Source organism: Natrix helvetica, assembly GCF_964273705.1.
Source record: "Natrix helvetica genome assembly, chromosome: Z".
Classification (NCBI taxonomy): Eukaryota; Metazoa; Chordata; class Lepidosauria; order Squamata; family Natricidae; genus Natrix; species Natrix helvetica.
This window is the reverse complement of record NC_138554.1, coordinates 61,790,003-61,810,409: the sequence shown is the minus strand read 5'-3', so window position 1 is coordinate 61,810,409 and position 20,407 is coordinate 61,790,003. Positions and strand designations below refer to the sequence as shown.

Below are 20,407 nucleotides of genomic sequence, written 5' to 3'. Positions count from 1 at the left end.
TGGTTTCAAGAAAATCAAACGTTATTAACACAGCGAGAGGGCTTTGCCTGGAAGGGGTCAAAGTTATATGTACCAAGTGTGGTACGGGTGGCTGTGCCACGTCGCTGCCACGACGTTCGCTCGGCTGGACATTTTGGGTTCCTCAAGACTCTACATTTAGTAAATCGCCAGTTCTGGTGGCCGCACATGAGGAGGGACATAGAGGAATATGTAAGGAGTTGTGTTGTTTGCACTACGATGAAGGCCCCTGGCCGGCCTCCTGGACTTTTACAGCAGGTGGCAGATCCAATTCGGCCATGGGAACAGATAGCCATGGACTTCATCGTAGATTTACCAGACAGCCAAGGGAACAGGGTCATTTGGATGATAATAGACCTGTTCTCCAAGCAGGCTCATTTTGTAGCATGTACTGGCCTTCCATCTGCTAGGAACCAAACTGTTGATTACCCATGTGTATAGACTCCATGGCATCCCCAAAAGGATAATTTCAGACAGGGGAGTGCAATTCACTGCCCGGTTCTGGCGCAGATTCGTGGCAATGGTGGGGTCGTCACAGGGGCTTAGTACAGCCTTGCACCCCAATGGTGGAATGCGGAGAGCAATGGTGCTGCGGAGAGAGCAAACACGATGGTGGAACCCTACCTAAGATGTTACGTCCAGTACCAACAGACCGATTGGGCTGAACTCCTTCCCTTTGCAGAGGTTGCATATAACAATGCAATGCACAGAAGTATGGGGTTTAACCCATTTCATGTGGCTACAGGGCAGGAGTTCATCCCAATTCCGGAGTGTCTTCAGGTGCAACCAGATGATATGACCTCGGAATGGATAGCCCGGATGCAAAAGGTTTGGAAAGTGGTGAAGGATGCGTAATGTCACTCTTTTGCCACATATAAAGAGTGCCGACAAAAGGCAGAAGGCGCAAGGACCTTTCCACATAGGCCAGAGGGTATACCTCTCCACTAAGTATCTCAGGCTACCGTTGCCATGTAAGAAACTCGGGCCCAAATTTATTGGGTCTTTCCCAATCGTGCGAGTTATTAACCTGGTCACAGTGCAGCTAAGAATCCCTCCTCTACTGGGGAAAACACATCCAGTCTTCCACTGCAGCCTGCTCCGATCAGTTCAGGCATCTGATATCAGAGGAGACCTGCTACAGCTGCCAGCCCCGGTTACTGTAGATGGGGAACGGCACTATGTAGTGTAAGATATACTAGATACCAGGTGGCACAGGGGACGGGTACAATACCTTGTGTTATGGAAAGGTTATCCAGTCAGAGACATTGTGGGTTCATAGCAAGGACTGCACCCCACCTGATAGCGAGCTTCCACCGCAGACATCCCACAAAACCGGGAGGAAGGAGTCCTTCTACTCCTAACTGACTGTAATTTGTAGCTCTCCAAATGCTGTCTCCATGGTGGGGAGCCGCATGTCAGCTCCGGCCAGCCCAGAGGCCCCAGAGGTGTTTGTTTTGGGTTACGAGGGGATGGGTGTGTGCACGCACGAGGGGCAGGTTATCCTAATTACTAAGTAACTAGTAGGTGGTGGGGCGAACCGGGTGGCAGCTCTGACAATTTATTCATTGCCTTAGTGCTTTGTTGGTGCCGAAGGAAGAATACAAACTGCATTTCAAACCATTCCTGTGTTTGGCTGTTTTCATTACCCTTCGGAACCTGACATATTTACTGACAAAAAGTTTTAGTTATTTAAAACTACCTATTTCTATGTGGCAAAAATATGTAAACCAATAGGATTATCAGTTTGTTTAAAGGGAAAATTAAAAGGGATAGTAATCAAGTATGAGTGTGATAAGTTCTTTTCCGATTGGGTGGAAAACAGATCACATTTTAGGTCATATTTATCCAGAAATATCAAAGATTCAAAAGGTTTCACAAACTTTTTGAATGTGTCCTTTAATATTACTGTCAGAGAGAAAAAGAACACATTAAAATGTTGGTTTTGGTTAAAGAACTGTTTATATGTGTTATTTCTATTTCACAATGTATGTACCACTATTACTGCTACTTTTGTGTTTTTTAATTAAAAAGCAACAAAAAATAAAAAAGGGTAAAAATAAATTCAAAATTTAAGAACTCACAATTTTATCAATCTTAACCTCAATAGTAGAAAGTTTTTATTAGAAATAAATACTTTATAAAATAACTAAAATACTTAAAATACAGAATTTAGAAGGAATCAAAAGTATTTGCAGCTTGATAGTGTAAAAAATAAAAATTAAACAATTCAAAACCAGAAATGCAACAATACATCTTTTTAAAGTATTGTGATAAGTACATGGTAACTTCCTTATTTGGAATATAATCTTTTCAATACTATACAGTATTTTAATCACAAATTTAAACTTTTAAAAGTTTTCTAATACAGGTAGTCCTCAACTTACAACAGTTATCCAAAGATACAATGGCACTGAAGAAAATGACATGACCCTTTTTCATACTTATGATTATTGCAGCATCCTCGTGATCATGTGATTTACATTTGGAAGCTTGACAACTGACTCCCATTTATGATGGTTGCAGTGTTCCAGGATCATATGTTTACCTTTTGCAACCTTGTGACAAAGTCACTGGGGAATCCAGATTCAATTAACAATCTTACCGTGTTTCCTTGAAAATAAGACAGGGTCTTATTTTCTTTTGCCCAACAAAATATGGTCTTGGGCTTATTATAGGGGAGGTCTTATTATTTTCTGGGGCAGGTGAGAAGCGAGGCGTGCCTTTTACCTTTCCAGCTCCATCGCATTCCTCGCCATTGTGCTCAGGGAAGCGGCTGGTAAAAAAAACCTTCTCGCGAGTTCAATCAAACATCTTGAAATCGTGAGAAGGGTGGTTTTTTTACCAGAGGCTTCCCTGAACACAATGGCGAGGAATGCGATGGAGCTGGAAAGGTAAGAGGCGCGCCTCGCGGCCCAACACCGCCCACCTCGCCCCAAAGGCAGCCTGCCTAGTTCCCTTCCCCGCTGTCCCTTTAGGAGGGGTGGCAGGTGGGGAGGGGAGAAGTGAGGCGCGCCTCTTACCTTTCCAGGTCCGTTGCGTTCCTCACCCTTTCACCCATTGAATCCCCTTGTAAAAAAAACCTCATGAGTTCAACTCGCGAGGTTTTTTTTTACAAGGGGATTCAATGATCGAAAGGACGAGGAACGCAGCAGAGCTGTCAGTCTCTGGTAGCGCTAGGACACGTGTCTCGCTTCCCCCCCCCCACCTGCCACCCCTCCCTAAAGGGACGGTGGGGAAGGGAACCAGGCAGGCTGCCTTTATCATTGTGGCGAGGTGGGCAGTGTTGGGCCTCTGTGGCGTTCCTTGCCCTTTTGCCCATTGAATCCCCTTGTAAAAAAAACCTCGCAAGTTGAACTCATGGGTTGTGGCCCAGAGCTTGGGGACTTCTGTGCTAAAACTTGATTGATTGATTGATTGAGTCCCTTTTCTCACAAAATTACTGAATGCTTTAACAAGCCTGTTTTGTAAATCCAATGCAGGAAAATTATTCACATCACTCTCTTGGTTTGTTATCTGTATATCCATTTTAATTATGAAGACTTCATCAACTTTCTTCATATTCTTCAATGAATCCAATATTATCATCATATTGCTTCATCAATTAATTGAATTGATTGAAGATTGGAAACAACTTACCCGGTGTTTTCAGACTTGTCCAAAGGTCAAGCATTTAAGAACCTCCAAGGGTTCTTATATAGCTAAAAAAACAGTTAACATGCAATTTAGGAAAATGAATAGAAAAGGGAGTGTGTGAACACTGACCCACTGGTCTTAAAACATTGACTGTGGTTTGAGCAAGATGGCTATTCCCTTATTCCCCCAGAGCTCTAAAATGTGGACTGTTGTCTTACACTTTTCTCATGAGAAGCAACTGTCTGTGGGTGAGGTCAAGTCTCTGCTTGTCTAGAGAAATATTATAAAGAACCAGTTTACTCGCTGGCTCTTCATTCTGTTGCAGTTATCGGCTCCACTTTTAGCTGAGCCATTTCTTAATTGGAATTTCTATGAATATTTCTCTTATTATTTCTATGACAAAACTACAGTGTTTTTGCACAAAACATGGACTGAAGAATTAGTTATGAAATCAGCTAGACAACAAAAGATAACAAAAGAATTGCTATGGGTTATAGTAATTTCTACGGTAATAAGAGCTTTAAGAAATACATTTCTCTAGCTTTCCCTAAGTTGTTTTTTTCCTTGAAACATATTTTCAACTTCATTTAAAATCACTTTTTATTATTTTGATGCATTATTATTTGCAGCCTCCATTATTTGCAGCCTCCGAGACTATTCTCACTGCTGTTTAATTGATACATAGATTAGCATGGTGACTCTGGTTTTAAGATGCTGGACTTATGTACTGGGGAACTAGCAGTTCAAGTTCAAGACCCAAGCACAACACAATGAGGTGAGCTGCAGTCCTCACCCCAGCTTCTGTTACCTAGAAGTTTGAAAGCATGCAAATGCAAGTAGATAAATAGGCACCATTTTAGTGGGAAAATAACAGCACTTTGTTAAGTCATACTGGCCACATGACCCAGAAATGTCTTCGGACAATGCTAGTTCAATGGGCTTGAAACAGAGATGAGCACTCCCTGTAGTTGGCAATGACTAGTGGACTAAAATCCATAGTGATTCCTTTTTTTAATCTAAATGATGTGTACTTTAGAAAGTCATAGATTTTATAAATGTGAAATAATTTGCAGCAAGGATGTCAATTTATAAATTATTTCATTTGAATAATTTTGCATCTTCATCTTTTTCAATTTACCATATTTATCGGCGTATAACACGCACTTTCCCCCCCGAAAAATAGGGGGCAAATGATGTATGCGTGTTATACGCCGATATACGCCAGGCGATATACGCCAGGTGCACAGAAAAGGATCACGGAGCGCTTCGCCCCAAAAGCAGCTGCTTTTCTGTGCGCCTGGCGTTTAAAACATCCGGCTATCTATCTAAACGCCAGGCGCACAGAAAAGGATCGCGGAGCGCTTCGCCCCAACAGCAGCCGTTTAGATAGATAGCCGGATGTTTTAAACGCCAGGCGCACAGAAAAGCAGCTGCTGTTGGGGCGAAGTGCTCCGCGATCCTTTTCTGTGCGCCTGGCGTTTAGATAGATAGCCGGATGTTTTAAACGCCAGGCGCACAGAAAAGGATCGCGGAGCGCTTCGCCCCAAAAGCAGCTGCTTTTCTGTGCGCCTGGCGTTTTAAACATCCGGCTATCTATCTAAACACCAGGCGCACAGAAAAGGATCACGGAGCGCTACTCAGCGGGGTGTGGGCGAGAGGAGGAGAGAATGGATGAGCCGTCTCTCCTCTCCCAGACACCCGACTAAAACACTTTCTTTCGCCCGCGGAAGAGCTCGGGCGGGCGAAAGGAAGCGCTTTAGACAGCGGGGTGTGGGTGAGAGGAGGAGAGAATGGATGAGCCGTCTCTCCTCTCCCCGGACTCCCGACTAAAAGTTAATAAAAAAAAGGAAGGAGGGAAGGATGGAACTGGAAGGGAGGCAGGGAAGGAGGGAGGGAGAAAGGAAGGATAGGAGGATAGGGAAAGAGGAAAGAAGGCAGGCAGGCAGAAGGGAGGGAGGTGCAAGGAAGGAAGGAAGCATAGATAAGCAGGAGGGAAAGAAGGCAGGCAGGCAGGAGGAAAGAGGAAGGAGGGAACTGGAAGGGAGGCAGGAAGGAAGGGAAGGAGGAAGGGAGGGTGGAAGATAGTAGCAGTGAAAGCAGCAGTGTTCATAGTTGCTTTTACTGTCCTTTTACATTATTTACCTTATAAGTGGTAATAATATTAATAAAAAAAAAGTTCTGAGCTACCCTTATTTTGCTTCAAAGTTCTTTATTTGAAATTTAAATTTTTTTCCTGAAATTTCCCTCTTAAAATGAAGGTGCGTGTTATACGCCTGTGCGTGTTATACGCCGATAAATACGGTAGTTGATTTCCTTTTTAACCTTTTTTCAAGTCATGTAAGCATTAAATATAGAAATTATATAAGAAAACCCCCATATTTTGACCATGTCATTACTAAACTAATTTTATTAGTTTTATTATTTCCTTAATAGGAAATGTGCATTTTATCTTTACATTTTTGTCTCTGACTGTCTCTCTCTCATGCTGTCTGTGTGTGTGTGTGTGCCTGTGGGTGTCCACATACCTACTAAATACCTACTAATGTATCACACATGCTTATTACATGAGAATGTAAATAAACAATTAAATACATCCCAAACGTTATATTTTAAAAGTTTTTATAAGAAAGGCAGGTTATAAAGCTAACAAATAGATGAATGAATGTTTACCAGTAAATCTTCAAAGACTGTTGCACCTGTAATAGAGCAGGTAATTAATTTGTTGGACTCACAAGTACAGCACTGTAGATTTTAGAGGCACCCATAAAAATGCAAAGGAGTATGGGGCCTATAATGGCTCCTTCTAGTCCTAGGTAATATGTTCCACCAGCTATTGCAAGTCCTGTCAGATAAGGATGACCTCCTCTGCAATCAAATAATAAATGAAATTATTGCAATATCATTTAAGAATAATCAGTGGAAAGCTGATTTTATATGTTGAGTCATCAAAAGGCACAAAAACCAGGAAGTTAATATCTAATCACAGGCAAAGATATTTCTCCGCAGACACAAAAACATGTCTTGTACAGAAAAGAGAAAAATAGAGTTTGAAATATGGAAAAGGTTCTACGTAATATTGAAGAAAATCATGAATATTTAAGCCATTCTCTCCAGTGATATTCTTTCCACTGCACACATTAACTATCTATGCTGTCTTTTGTTGCATAGAAAAACACTTCATACAGTTTATACATTTTCTATTTCCTGAAAATATCCTAATCCATAACTACTGTATGATTTTGAAAATGATCACATTTTTTTAAGAGTGGCATCCATGCTTATTTTCTTTTAACATTATGAATAATAAAGATGCCAGTATTAATAACATAAACAATTCATCTAAAAATTTCTGGACATTGATGTTATAGAACTTTTTTAGCTCAGTAAAGAAAAAAATTAAAATATTCACCCAGATATATCCAAATAGATTGCTGTATCTACAAAGTAAGTTGGCAATAGATGACAAATGAAGAGAAGCATAGCCTTATATTCTTTTCCTTGAACAAGCCAAAGATCTAGAACCGCAGGTGCAGTTGCCCAGTATGTTCCCAAAAATGGAACTACTCCAAGTATAGCAGCCAAAGCTAAAAAGAGATAAAGTTTGGAGTTAGAAAGGAAATGTAACATTTGCAATTAATTATTTAGGAATGTAATTCCACAAGTACTTTGCAACTTTATATCTCATACCAATACTTAAATTCAAAGGGAACTTAAATAGAATATAAGAAAGCAAGATAAAAGAGTTTATAATTAATTTGCTTATAAAACAAAATAGCAGCTAGCACATCTTGAATTTCAATGCTACTGGATCAGGAATCAAGAATTAAGACATTATAACCTGGTACATTACATGAGAAATAGTTATAATGATAGAAGTAACAAAACACTACTGTGTTTCCCCCAAAATAAGACAGGGTCTTATTTTCTTTGGACACCCCTCCCCCAAATAAGCACTTGGTCTTATTTTCGGGGAGGTCTTATTATTTTTGAGGTGCAGGAGGTGGCGAGCATGGTCACCTTATGACTGCTGCTGTGTTGCAATATTTTGGGGGAAGGGCTTATTTTAGCACATGCGCTCAAAAGCCTGATTGGGCTTATTAACTGGAGAGGTCTTATTTTTGAGGAAACAGGGTATAAGTTGAATTAGACTATCATAATTTGCATTCAAGGCAGCACCAGAACAAGAATAGTTATGATGGAAATCTCTTGCCCATTCTTCCCCTTTGTAAATCCTTGTGCTTTTGGGTGCTTTTTCAGTTAGAGCAGGAGTCTCCAAACTACAGCCCATGAGCCACATCAAGCCCTCTGGAAGGATCCTTCCTTTCACCAGTTCCTCCCATGTGTTATGCTCCAATCCTTTCCAAACAGCAGAGGAAAAGAAAGCAGGGTTGTATTCACTACTGTTTGGAAAGGAAGGTAGGAATTTTTCTATTTCTCTAATGCTGGGGTTGTGAGCCAGCTGGAGGGTTGCTGGATGAGGATAGTTATTTGCGGGATCGTATCCTGCCCCACACATCCCTTCGGCCGATTCACTCACACAGAGAGGGACTCCTCCGGGTGCCGTCCACTAGGCTGTGCCAGCGGGCGACGCCCAGGGGAAGGGCCTTCTCTGTGATGGGCCCGACCCTCTGGAATGACCTTCCCCCTGATATTAGAATAACCACGGACTTCCGCTCCTTCCGTAAGAAGCTCAAAACCCACCTGTTTAATCTAGCCGGCTTGGCCTAATTCCAGCTCTCCCACCCCAGTCTGTATTTTTAAATTTTGGTCTTAGGCTTAGTTTTTAATTTTTATAAATTTGTACAGGGGTTTAAAGTTTAATTCATTTTTAACTATATTTATGATTATTTGTAAGGTTTTTTAATTTGGTACCTGTACACCGCCCCGAGTCCCTTCGGGGAGAGGGGGTGGTCTAGAAATCAAATAAAATAAATAAATAAAATAAATCCTCTTTAATATTTGCACCAATAGGGCAGGTTCTCATTTAATGTAAATTTGAAAAATTTAGGTAAATAAAATTTATTGACAAAAAGAATAGCTCTCTCTTCTCATTTGCAATTATTAATTTATTATGAATGAAGGAAAGCTTGTAAGAGTAAACCTCGGGCCTGGTGACCGACCAAGATTGGATTAATTTATTATTTCTTCAGAGCATTTGCTAACGTTTGATATTTTTCTTGTATCATTTGTCTATGCAAGCATGGCATCATTTCTTCATAGTTGTCACTTTCTCTTTTGCTGCTGTTAAGAATCATATCACATTGAGGAAAATAAAACACAGTCAATTGCATTTTATTCGCTCATTTATAAATCTGATTTTTTTCTCCCTAGCCCTCGAATATTTGCAAAATGTCCAATGTTGTCCCCAGACTGAAAAGTTTGGAGATCCCCCAAGTTAAGAATCCTCAAAAAATTTTGAAATATGACTCAACTCTAGAAGGGTCAGCTAGTAACTATGACAGAAATAAGATATTTCCTCCATTTTAAAAGCTGGTGAAATGTTTGCTCACATCTCATATATGAGATTGGACAGCCTTTTGTCTGGAATGTTATAGAGTCACCTGCTTTATCAGGATGTTGGAGTAGAAGACCTCTAAGGTCCCTTCAAACTCTTGTTATTCTGTAATTCTATATTTTTCCACACAGATGGTACAAATGATGGCATTGAGTTTAGACTTTCTTAGTTGAACTTCCCTTCTACTAGTAAGATTTATTTTATGGCAACCTTGTATCACTGAGTTATCACATTCCTTTTGACACACATATCAAGGGGATAAAGAGGTTTAATTACATTGATAGATGCTAAACTATAATTAAATTAAAAAGGAGATTATCAGAAAATGGAAGAAATTGTTAGGAAATTCTACAAAATTAGAATTGCTATTATAATCCTTTACATTTAAAATTACAATTACAATTAAGAAACCTGAAGAGAGTGGATCAAACGAACATGATGAATTAGATCTCAATAGGTTTAGGAGTGTAGAACATTTCTTAGAAAAATAAACATGTTTCTGACATAAGCACTCTTGATTCTTGACTCTCTCCTAGTGAGGAAGCTTGCAAGGACCTAATGCTGGTGCTGCAGGCAATGAATTCAGTGCTAACCCTTTGCTGTGCTCTTGTCTGATGTTGTCTGTCTTGGGGAGGCCTGACACTTGGCAGGGATGCTCCATGCCTGAAAAAGAGGATCTTCTCCCTTAGGATTTGAATAGTACACTAAAGTTCAGATAAAATGTCAAAACTTACCAAAATGGAGCATGATCTTTAGATATTAACACAAACACAAACATTCAGCGCTTTTTTGTTCTTACCTGAGGGTATGAAGACAATGTTTATACCAAAGATGGTATGAGTCAGCCAAGTATATAGGCCATAAAACCCAGCCATTTTGAGAGATGCATCAAATACCCCTCTGGAAGAATGTAAAAGCCATGTAAATTCTATGTCAGACTGCAATATTAATGTTTACTTAGATAATAAATAAGATAAGAGCTGTGGTGGTGCAATGACTAGAATGCAATACTGCAGGCTACTTCTGCTAACTACCAGCTGCCAGCAGTTCGGCAGTTCAAGTCTCACTGGCTCATCGTTGGCTCAGCTTTCCATCCTTCCGAGATCAGTAAAATGAGAAGCCAGATTGTTGGGGGAAATATGTTGACTCTGTAAAACCGCTTAGAAAGAGCTGTAAACCACTAGTGATGTGGTATGTAAGTCTAAGTGCTATTGCTATTGCTAATAAAAAAGTACTTATCCGTTTCTTCCAGTTAAAAGCTATTTGCTATAAATTTGCTTAAGAATAAAAATAAACACATTGTCAGAGAAAAAGAGTTCTTGTTAAAGAACTTGTCTTTTTTTTCTTCTTTTTGACAATGTATGCATCAATATATTCTGGAAAAGATAATAAAAAACAGATCTGTGAATATCAAGAAACAAATAAAGTTATAACTAGTAACCAGCATGGGTTTGTTAAAAACAGGTCATGCCAAACCAATCTTATTTCATTTTTGATAAAGTGACTAAATTAGTAGACCAGCGAAATGCTGTGGACATAGTATATTTAAGATTTTTGTAAGGCATTCAACAAAGTAGACCACAACCTACTTCTTGGTAAGCTGGAAAAATGTAGAATAGACAACATCACCACAGATTTGTAGCTGGCTGACAAACCGTACTGAAAGAGTAGTTCTTAATAGTACTACATATACATGGAGGGAAGTAAGCAGTGGGGCACCACAAGGTTCTATCTTAGATTCAGTATTCTTCAATATCTTCATAAATGACTTAGATGAGGAATAGAAGGGGAACTCATCAAATTTGGTGACACTAAGATCGCAGGAATAGCCAACTCCACACAAGACAAGCTCAGGATCCAAAAAAATCTTAACAGACTTGAACAATGAATTTTATTGTCCAACAAAATGAGTTTTAATGTGGAGAAAAGCAAATTTTACATTTTGGTAAGAAAAACCAAAGGTATGAGAACAGATTAAGTGAGACCTGTCTCAAAAACAGTAATTATGAGAGGGATCTTGGAGTCCTAGTGGATGATCACTTAAACATGTGGCAGCAGTGTGTGGCAGCAGCCAAAAAAACCCTAATACAATTCTTGGTTATATAACCAGAGGCATAGAGTCAAAATCACATAAAATATTAGTATCACTTTATAAATCCTTAGGAAGACCACACCTGAAATACTGCATCCGGTTTGTCATCACAATACAAAAAAGATTTTGAGACTTTGGAAAAAATGCAAAGAACTAAGATGATAAAGGGTTTGAAGACTAAAACATATGAAGAACAGTTGCAGGATTTGGGTTTGGCTAGTCTAAAGAAAAGAAGGTCTAGGGGGAACACAATACTAGTACTCCAGTATTTGAGAGGCTACCCTAAGAGAAGAGAGTCAATTTATTTTCCAAAGAACCAGAAGGGAGGACAAGAAACAATTGATGGAAACTAGTCAAGGAAAGAAACAACTTGGAATTAAGGAGAAACTTCCTAACAGTGAGAACAATTAATCAGAGGAAAAGCTTGCCTTCAGAAATGATGGGGGCTTTATCACTGGATGTTTTAAGAAGAGATTGGACAATCACTTGTCTGAAATAGTATAGGGCAGTGATGGCGAACCTTTTTCTTATGGCGTGACAAAAATGTTGGCGTGTGTGCTATCGTGCATGCGGACGTGCCAATACCAATTAAATCTTCCCCGCCCACCTGTGCGTGTGACCCCGTGCCTGCACATGACTCCTCCCCAGACTCTGGAGGCTTTTCAGAAGCTTGGGAGTGTGAAAATGTCCTCCCCTGCTCCCCCTCCCCTGTAGCACGAATACCATAGGTTTGCCATCACGGGTATAGGGTTTCCTGCTTGAGCAGTGGGCTGGACTAGAAGACCTTCAAGGTCCCTTCCAGCTGTATTCTGATTGATTGATTGATCTCACTATCATGAGAAATGTATATATAGGACAAGAAACCACAGTTTAGATGTAACTTGCCTCCAAATTGGTAAAGAAGTAAGATTCTTTTCCTATTTATTAGATCTATATACTGAATATACATGAGGGGGGCTACTTCGGAAATGCTTTTAAATTGGGAATGAATAATTAATAACCCAAATTATGCACATGAAATTGAAACTTTAGTAATGGAAGTCACACTGAAAAAAAGGGGACTAAAATTAAATATAACAAATACATTAATGATAAGATGCAGCCATTAAATATAGACTATAATGTAGGTCTAAATATAGAAAAATAATTATTCTAAGAAACAACTTTTTAGAAATTTTTCAGACAAAATGTAAAATGCCCACCTTTAGCTCATAGGGGAACAAGAGCTGTTTTGATATCTCTGGCTTCAGTCTAGGATTTTTGGTACTAATGAAAAATGTTTTAGCATTTTTATAAATAGGTAGGAAAAATTGTTGTAAACCATGCATATAATCCCATTAACTAATGTACCTTATGGCTTCCTCCACAGATTCACTGACTATGTTTGAAGATGCATTAGACTGCAACAAAGGGATCAAATTGATCGCCCACTTCACTGGCTTATAATATTCATCACTGGAACTTAAAAGGTAGAATAATGTGGTCAGGAATATAACCTGTAAAACAGAAGAAAACATGGCTCAAAATTCAGAGTATTATGAAAGAAAAAAAATAAAGGAAAAGCATATCTACTGTACATCCAGAAAATAAATAATTTCTAAAATAGGGTCTGAAGCTTTTTTCGCCACATTGCCTCTCTTATTTCAATAGAATCTTGGTCAGGACTATTCAGAGAGAACAATGATAGAATATTTCTTCGCACCCCATTTCTTTCGACTTTGAAAATACCATCTTTCCAACTGAATAACTGTTTAACTCTCCATTAAGATCAGAGAAGGATACCGGTAATGTGAGCATCTTAAGTTCCTAAGCTCATATTTTATTTATTTTATATTTTTAAAATAATTATATATATTTATTTATTTTCAAAAGTTATTAGGCATGTTATGTGTAATTTATGTACTACTAAAGCTCTTATGCATGTTCATTTACAATCTTTAATTGGGCTGAAAGATGCACCACAGAATGAGTTTTGAACAAAAGTATCTCAACTTACATCTTAAATCCAGAACCCATTGCTCCTATGGAATGAAATTTGACAAAATTGTGCCTGCTACAGCACAACTGTGCCTTCACCCTATTCTTCTCAGAAACCCACTGGTTGTATGGCACAAAGAAAACTAATGGGGCATATTCATACCCTCTTTTCCACCTCTCTCTGGTCCCTGTATCCAATTGACCTGAGTTTTGAAACCTTTTAAGGATGGTGACCAGTGAGGGAAGTATGAGAAAGAATAGCTGCTGGAACAGCTTGCCTCCAGAAGTTGTGAATGCCCCAACACTGGAAGTCTTTAAGAAGATGTTGGATAGCTATTTGTCTGAAACGGTATAGGGTTTCCTGCCTAGGCAGGGGGTTGGACTAGAAGACCTCCAAGGTCCCTTCCAACTCTACTATTGTATTGTATTGTATTGTATTGTAAGATGGCTGCTGGAGGGCACTGGCAGGCAATGGGTAAGCCCACTTCCTCCCTGGAGGGAAAGAGCCCTTGGAGACATGTTGGGATGGAGAACAGGAGTGCAATTCTCCTTACCATCAGTGATTCTCCGTTTACCCTTCTCCCTAGCAAAGTGGCAGGCAGTTCCTCCAGTCAGCCAGGGATAATAATGAGTGATTTCCAAATTTCTTGCCTGCTTCCTACAAGCAAAGTCAATGGGGAAATCAGGAGAAAGTCAGAAGTCATTCATTCTCCCTCCGCTTTTTTGCCTCCTGTGGTCATTCCTTTGTTCCTCTCCTCCCAGAAAAATGACACACAGTTCAATGGGTCAGCTGATTTCCAATGCTCTTTGCCAGCATTCCATAAACAAACTAGGGAAGCCTGCAAGACGTTGGAAGTTGCTCACACTGCCACTGCTATTTTTTTGCCACCAATGGTTACTCTCTGTTAAGAGAAATGAAGTATCTTTAAAAGGATGACCCAACGTGTTACAGCTTGTCTAGTCAAACACAACAATAAGGATTAGAATGAATGTCTATGTAGAGAAAAAGCAGAGCTTCTACTACAGCAGATTCATAGCATTTTAAGGTAACAATATTTCTATTGCAGTGGAGGATTTTACATCAGCCTCAAATATTTTTCTGTCTGAGATAAATAACATAGTTCTTTGCTTTGCACTTTTGCATTCCAAATACAGAAAATGAATGGAATAATAAAGGAATCATATGTCATTCTTTCTCAACCCAATACATCTTACAGGATTGTTGTGGGAAAATAGGACGAGAAATGTTTGTTGTCTTGAGTTATTTGTAAAGATAATAAAGACAAAATACAAATAAATAATTAAATTTTTCAAAAGTCTGCAATGTCTGAAACTACCCTATTTTTCCTCATGTCTTGTCACTAATCCATAATTTTGCAAAAGCTCACAAGAGAATTTGTGCTGGATATCCAGGTCAAAGGTGCCCACATATTCTGTTTACTGTAAATATCATGTTAAGTGCATGCAAACGATGTAGTCATACTTACTAGTGAAAGAACAAAATTAAGAACTGCAGTGCTACTGTGGAAAAGGACTGTTACCAAAGTTGTAACTGTGGTAAAAAGAAGGGTAACATTATGACTCATCAGTATCCAAAGTGATTCTAAGATCTACAAAAAGATGCAGAATTAGATGCATTATCACAGAGCGCAGGTCATGGAATAATACATTTAACTTATAAGAAAACATAATTTGATTGACTCTAAGGGGGAAAACATTCTGGATGATCAGTTACTGAAATACTTTAATTTATGGCACAGAAAATTAGATTCAGTATCTTAAGCAATCTTTCTAATGTTATGTATATGCATATCTGCATAAATTACAATGTTTTAAGCATACAGGTCTAATTATTATTCATTTAAATTGTAATTTTATCCCTGTATTTATTTTAAAGAAAGACAATATTTTTTTCTATAGCAATTTATCTTTGTCCTCAGGTTCAAGAGTGGGATCAGCTTGGTTTTGCAGACTAGAAGCATAATACATAATTTATAATAAGGATTCTCTCCTTGTCCTGACTTGCTATATATGCTCATAATCTAGACATGTAAAGGAAATAGTCTACTCTTTTTCAGCTTTGCAAAAAGTGTTATGACTTACATATTATACTAAGTATATATTATTGCCATCATAATTAACCTTGCCTTTATGCTATTTCCATACTGTTTTTATTCTTTTTCATTTTTGCTGCATGTGACTCAAAGGCAGGTACTATAATTATGTGTAACTTTCATGTAGAAGAAAGTCAGTACAGAGATAGTTTCAAAAAAAATAATGATAACGATGGGACAAATTTAGGGTAATTGGAGGCTAGGAATTCATAGGATTCAAGAAAAACAACTGGAGAAAAATAAGTACAGACAGGAACACATATACTAAGAATTTTAAGAACAATAAGCCAGCACTTCAAAATTTTGATGAAGAGCCAAAAATGAATTTCAGATGCAGATTTTAATGAGGCCAATCTTTTGAACACAATTCTATGCCTAGCTGCTTTTATTTTTGTTAAAATGAATGAAATTATAAATTAGTATATCCTGTAATATTTATTATAAAACCACATACCGAAACAAATGTTTCAATATTCTCATGAATAAAAGAAGCAACATCCTGCCAATCAAGCATGTCACTTGTCCAACTATGCTCACGATTTAAATGCTTTTTGTGACTTTTTTGTTGGCCAGAATGAGTTGTATTCTATAAAACAAAAGCAAATATTACAAAACATTTCATGTATTGAATTTCACAGGATAAAAAGAACAAAGTATAAATTTATTTTTCAAATAAAAGCTAGATTAGCCTGGATTACAGATCTCAGTAGAAATTACGGTATTTTTCACACTATAAAACGCACTCCCCACCCCCCCGGAAAAAAGTGGGTGGAAATGTCTATGTGCCTTATAGAGCAAATATTGCAGCAAGAGGGGGATTGGTGCTGGGGAACACTAGAATCTTCGCTGCCAAGCAACCTATTGGCAGTTGGATCAGCCTCCCAGAATACTGCCGATGAGCTGTTCTAGGCAGCAGGGATTGCCGTCACCACCTATTGCCATCCGTTTGCTGTCGCCGATCGACAGTTCACCATCACCTGATCTCCATTGCCCGTTCGCAACAAACTATTGCCGCAAACAGGTTGTAGTTAGCAGTGGCGGCGAACAGGGGGAAGCAAATGGGTGGCAGCAGCAAACAGGCAGTGACGAATAACTGGTGATTGGCGATCCCCGCAGACTAGAACATCTGATAGGTGGTATTCCAGCAGGCAAATCCAATTGCCAATTAGCTGCTTGACAGCGAAGGCTCCAGTGTTTCCTTGCAGCAGCAGCTCAGTTTAGTTGGCTGGTAGTGGGCACAATGGAGCGCTGCCCCTGAACCATGCGCTAGAGCTGCGATACCGTGCTGAAGCTGACCAGGATGCTTTCTGCAAGGACACTAGCCAGATGAATACCGGATGAATACTGGGAAGCAGAGGCAGACTTTTTTTTCTTGTTTTCCTCCTCTAAAGCTAATGTGTGTCTTATGGTTCAGAGCATCTTTTAGTGTGAAAAATATGGTGTATCACACTTTATAGCATAGTGTCTCAAAGTGGTCACTACTGATCCCCTAGGTCAGCGATGGTGAACCTTTTTTGGCTCGCGTGCCATAAGTGAGGGGAGCGCAGGGGGGTCGTGCGCGGGCATGCCGCACCCATAATGCAATGTGCGACCTCCCTCAGTACGCATGCACAGACAACAGGCGCGCCCCCCCATTTTTACATGCTTTTTTCGCCGTCCCCAGAGCGCTCAAAACGACCCTCCGAGCAAACCGGAAGTCCGTTCCTAAACTTCCGATTTGCCCGTAGGGCCGGTTTTTTTGCGCTCCGGAGGCTTCATGGAAGCTCATTAAGCCTCCTGAGGGCCTCAGTGGGGGGAGGCTCTTTTCGCCCTCTCCAGGCTCCTATAAAGCTTCTGGAGCCTGGGGAGGGCAAAAAATGGCTTTAGAAATGGTGAACTCAGCTGACAGGGCAGCGCCTCGCGTGTCCTGACAAATGGCTCCGCATGCCACCTGTGGCACGCGTGCCATAGGTTCGCCATCACTGCCCTAGGTGACAAGGAGTCACTGTTATTGTTATGTTGATTATTTGCTGTACTATTAAAAAAAGTATTCATTGAATTATTTTCATATAATAAATGCTTGGATAGTTGATGAACAATCTAAAAATTCATGAAGATATTTAAGGGTTGGACTTCCTACCAAGATGATTGTTTTACAGTAAGAACTTCTTTTTTCTCTTACCAATGATCTGTTGATTTTACTTCCAAAACTGGTTTTTTAGCGGTACTGCTCCCTAGTTTTGAACGGGAGCATTTAGGAATGACCCAAGAAGCCTTTTGGACAATTGTGGATGCAAAAGTGACTTCCGGTTTGCTCGGAGGGTCGTTTTGAGCGCTCCGGAGGCTTCAGGACCATCAGGAGGCTTCCCTGACGCCTTCGGAATGCTCAAAACGACCCTCCAAGCAAACCGGAAGTGACTTCCGGTTTGCTCGGAGGGTCGTTTTGAGCGCTCCGAAGGCTTCAGGGACCGTCAGGAGGCTAGTGATCCCTGTTGCTACACTGCGCCCCAGAAAACAGAAAGAAATAGGTGTATCCTGTCACCAACATCACTTGTTATAACATACGTTGTCATATGTATTGGTAACTCAATGTAAGTCAATAATTGTTAGGCACTCTTCAGATGTCAAGGTAGCCCATGTATATGCTTCCTTAGTCCCTTCATTGGAAGCACCCAGGTTCCTAAGAGAATCCTGCATCTTGAGATATTTACATAATCATATCAGGTGGAATTTATCTTTATAATTATTAACAAACTATTAATAAAATATTATGCTGCAATTTCTCTTGGATCAATATACTGCCAATGTAAAAAAGATACTTACTTTTGCAAACCAAGTATGATATAGTCTGTCCCAAAGCTCCAGAACTTGTTTTTCAATCACAGCAGTATTATGCACTTTTTCTCCTAATATTTTATCAAGCTATAAAATATATTTTAAAAGTGTCAAAATATTTGAAAAGGAACATATTCATTGACCAATTATGTATTTTATATTTACTAAATATCCATTAAACTATTTTAAATAGACAAATGCTCATCCTATTTATTCATTCACTTGCTAGAAATATTGCGAATTTTGAAAAACTAGATTTACAAATATATATATAGTAACAGAATTTAGATTATCAAATCCAGAACTACATTGTTATTTCAGAACCAACTATTGTTTTGCTCAGTTAATACTGCTTAATAATGTACATTCTGCAAATATGCCTGTACAAGTCTTTTATTGGACTTAGCAGGTAAACAAATTGTTAAAATCTTATCTCATAATGATATTAGGAAGGATTAAAAAGCTTATTTAATATTTATAAATTATAGTTTAATAACTGCAAGTTTATGTTTTTAATCGAGATAATTTGAAATATCTATTTTTACATACTTTTTAGAGTTTTATTTTTCAGACTGCTCTGAAATTTGACGAATAATAGCACAAAATGTATTTTTCATTAATATGTAGTTAAAGACAATTTGCAAACAATGTCAATATCAAATAGAAATCAAAGGTTATTTTTGCAGTCATGAATCTTTTTGAAAAGAAAGTAAGAAGCATCAGAACATTAATCTCCAAAAAGGAATCTTATCATTACCTTATGTGTTATCCATTCTCGCCCATACTGATAAACATTATTAGCAGCTGAATCCAAAGCCTTCTGAATGACTTGAGCTTCGGGAAGCCAACTAATTAAGAAATACAAATTTTAAAAATGCATTCTAATTGCAAATATTCTAAATGCATGTATACTGTTTCAATAAATAAATGAAGATAGACAACTTGGTACTTTTAATAGGAATGATGTTTAAATATAGTTTATCATGCCAAATAGCATACATTCAGATTTATAAGTTTTTCTGAAAGTTCAGCATATTGAATAGTAGCTATTGAAATGTCTCTACAAAAAAATCCTTGACCTTGTTATTTATCTGAAATATATTCATTAACAAATATTTTCCAACAATGGCAGAATTATGTGGATTAAAGGAAAATACCAAATTTCCATAGGGATTTCTCAGGAATAGAGCCTGTCTTTGTAAATATATTTTTTATTGAAAACATTTTTAACAAGATAATACAAATGTTAAATAAATAAAGAAAATAACAATAGTAAATATCTAAGAAAATTAGAAAAAGAAATGAAAAAGGATTATAAAGAAGGAGCTTCTGATCTTTTTAACAGCAATTATACATGCATTTATATTTTACCCTATCTCTTTATGTTTACATCATAATTTCCCTCTTTCTATAAGCTACTTTTCTAATATACAAACTCATAAATCATAAGCACATTTTTCTCTTTTTTATAATAATTTTATTAAACATTACTATTAGGAAAAATAAAAACTAATACAAACTCTAAAAATATAAAAAGAAAAATATAGAAGTGCAAAAAAGAAGAAAAAGAAAGAAGAAAAATATATTAAAAAGTAACTTCCCCCTTCTTAACTTATCACCATCTCTTATGCTCTCTTCTTTCCATATTTCTAAAAGCCGTGTATTCATTCCTAGTCAGCAAAAGTCTATTAAGGGCTACCAAAATAACAATGTATCTATTTTAATCTTCATCAAATAAAACAACTTTCCTTTTTTATAACACCTTGGGTTTTAATTCCTTCAAACAATGTCCGTTACTAGATTTCTTCCATTTTTTTTTGTCTCTTCTCTGTGGATTTTCAAACATTGAACAAATCTCTTTTGTAAATTCAATTTAAAAAGTTATCTAAATCACTCTTCTAGTTTGATATTTCTATGTCCTTTTTAAATATTAAAACATCAATTAGTTTCATCTGTATATCCGGTGTATCATTTTATAAGATTTAAATTGATATAAATATGCATTTAAACATGACAAGTTACAGGAATTATCATCTTTTAAGTTACAAGAATGATAATTACAAGTTACAATAGTCGTGAACACTACATATAGTAGTGTTTCAATATTTGAGGGGCTGCTACAAAGAAGAGGAGTTAACCTATTTTCCAAAGCACAGAAGGTAAGACATGAAACAACGGATGGAAACTAATCAAGGAGAGATCTGAAATTCATGTTTCTATGCAATATTGTTCTTTACAGCACTG

At 38.1% G+C, this 20,407-nt stretch overlaps 1 protein-coding gene across 3 annotated transcripts in view; it reads right to left on the bottom strand.

Annotated features, from left to right (window-relative positions):
- Window positions 1-3,079: 3,079 nt before the first annotated feature.
- TMEM245 (transmembrane protein 245) overlaps window positions 3,080-20,407 on the bottom strand; it is a 34,537-nt gene continuing 17,209 nt past the window's right edge. Inside the window, exons 9-18 of one of the 3 annotated variants that reach the window (XR_014176761.1) lie at window positions 18,921-19,011; window positions 18,152-18,250; window positions 15,804-15,935; window positions 14,723-14,845; window positions 12,609-12,754; window positions 9,966-10,066; window positions 7,061-7,235; window positions 6,322-6,516; window positions 3,360-3,716; window positions 3,080-3,098 (exon numbers count right to left, since the gene is read on the bottom strand). Coding sequence is in view for 2 of the 3 variants with exons in the window: in XM_081970088.1 (XP_081826214.1) it covers window positions 6,366-6,516; window positions 7,061-7,235; window positions 9,966-10,066; window positions 12,609-12,754; window positions 14,723-14,845; window positions 15,804-15,935; window positions 18,152-18,250; window positions 18,921-19,011 (1,018 nt within the window). In the remaining variant the exon portion in view is untranslated. Of the gene's footprint in view, window positions 3,099-3,162; window positions 3,717-5,266; window positions 6,517-7,060; window positions 7,236-9,965; window positions 10,067-12,608; window positions 12,755-14,722; window positions 14,846-15,803; window positions 15,936-18,151; window positions 18,251-18,920; window positions 19,012-20,407 lie in introns of those variants that run through there. The other 2 variants (XM_081970088.1, XM_081970087.1) reach the window with 2 other exon arrangements.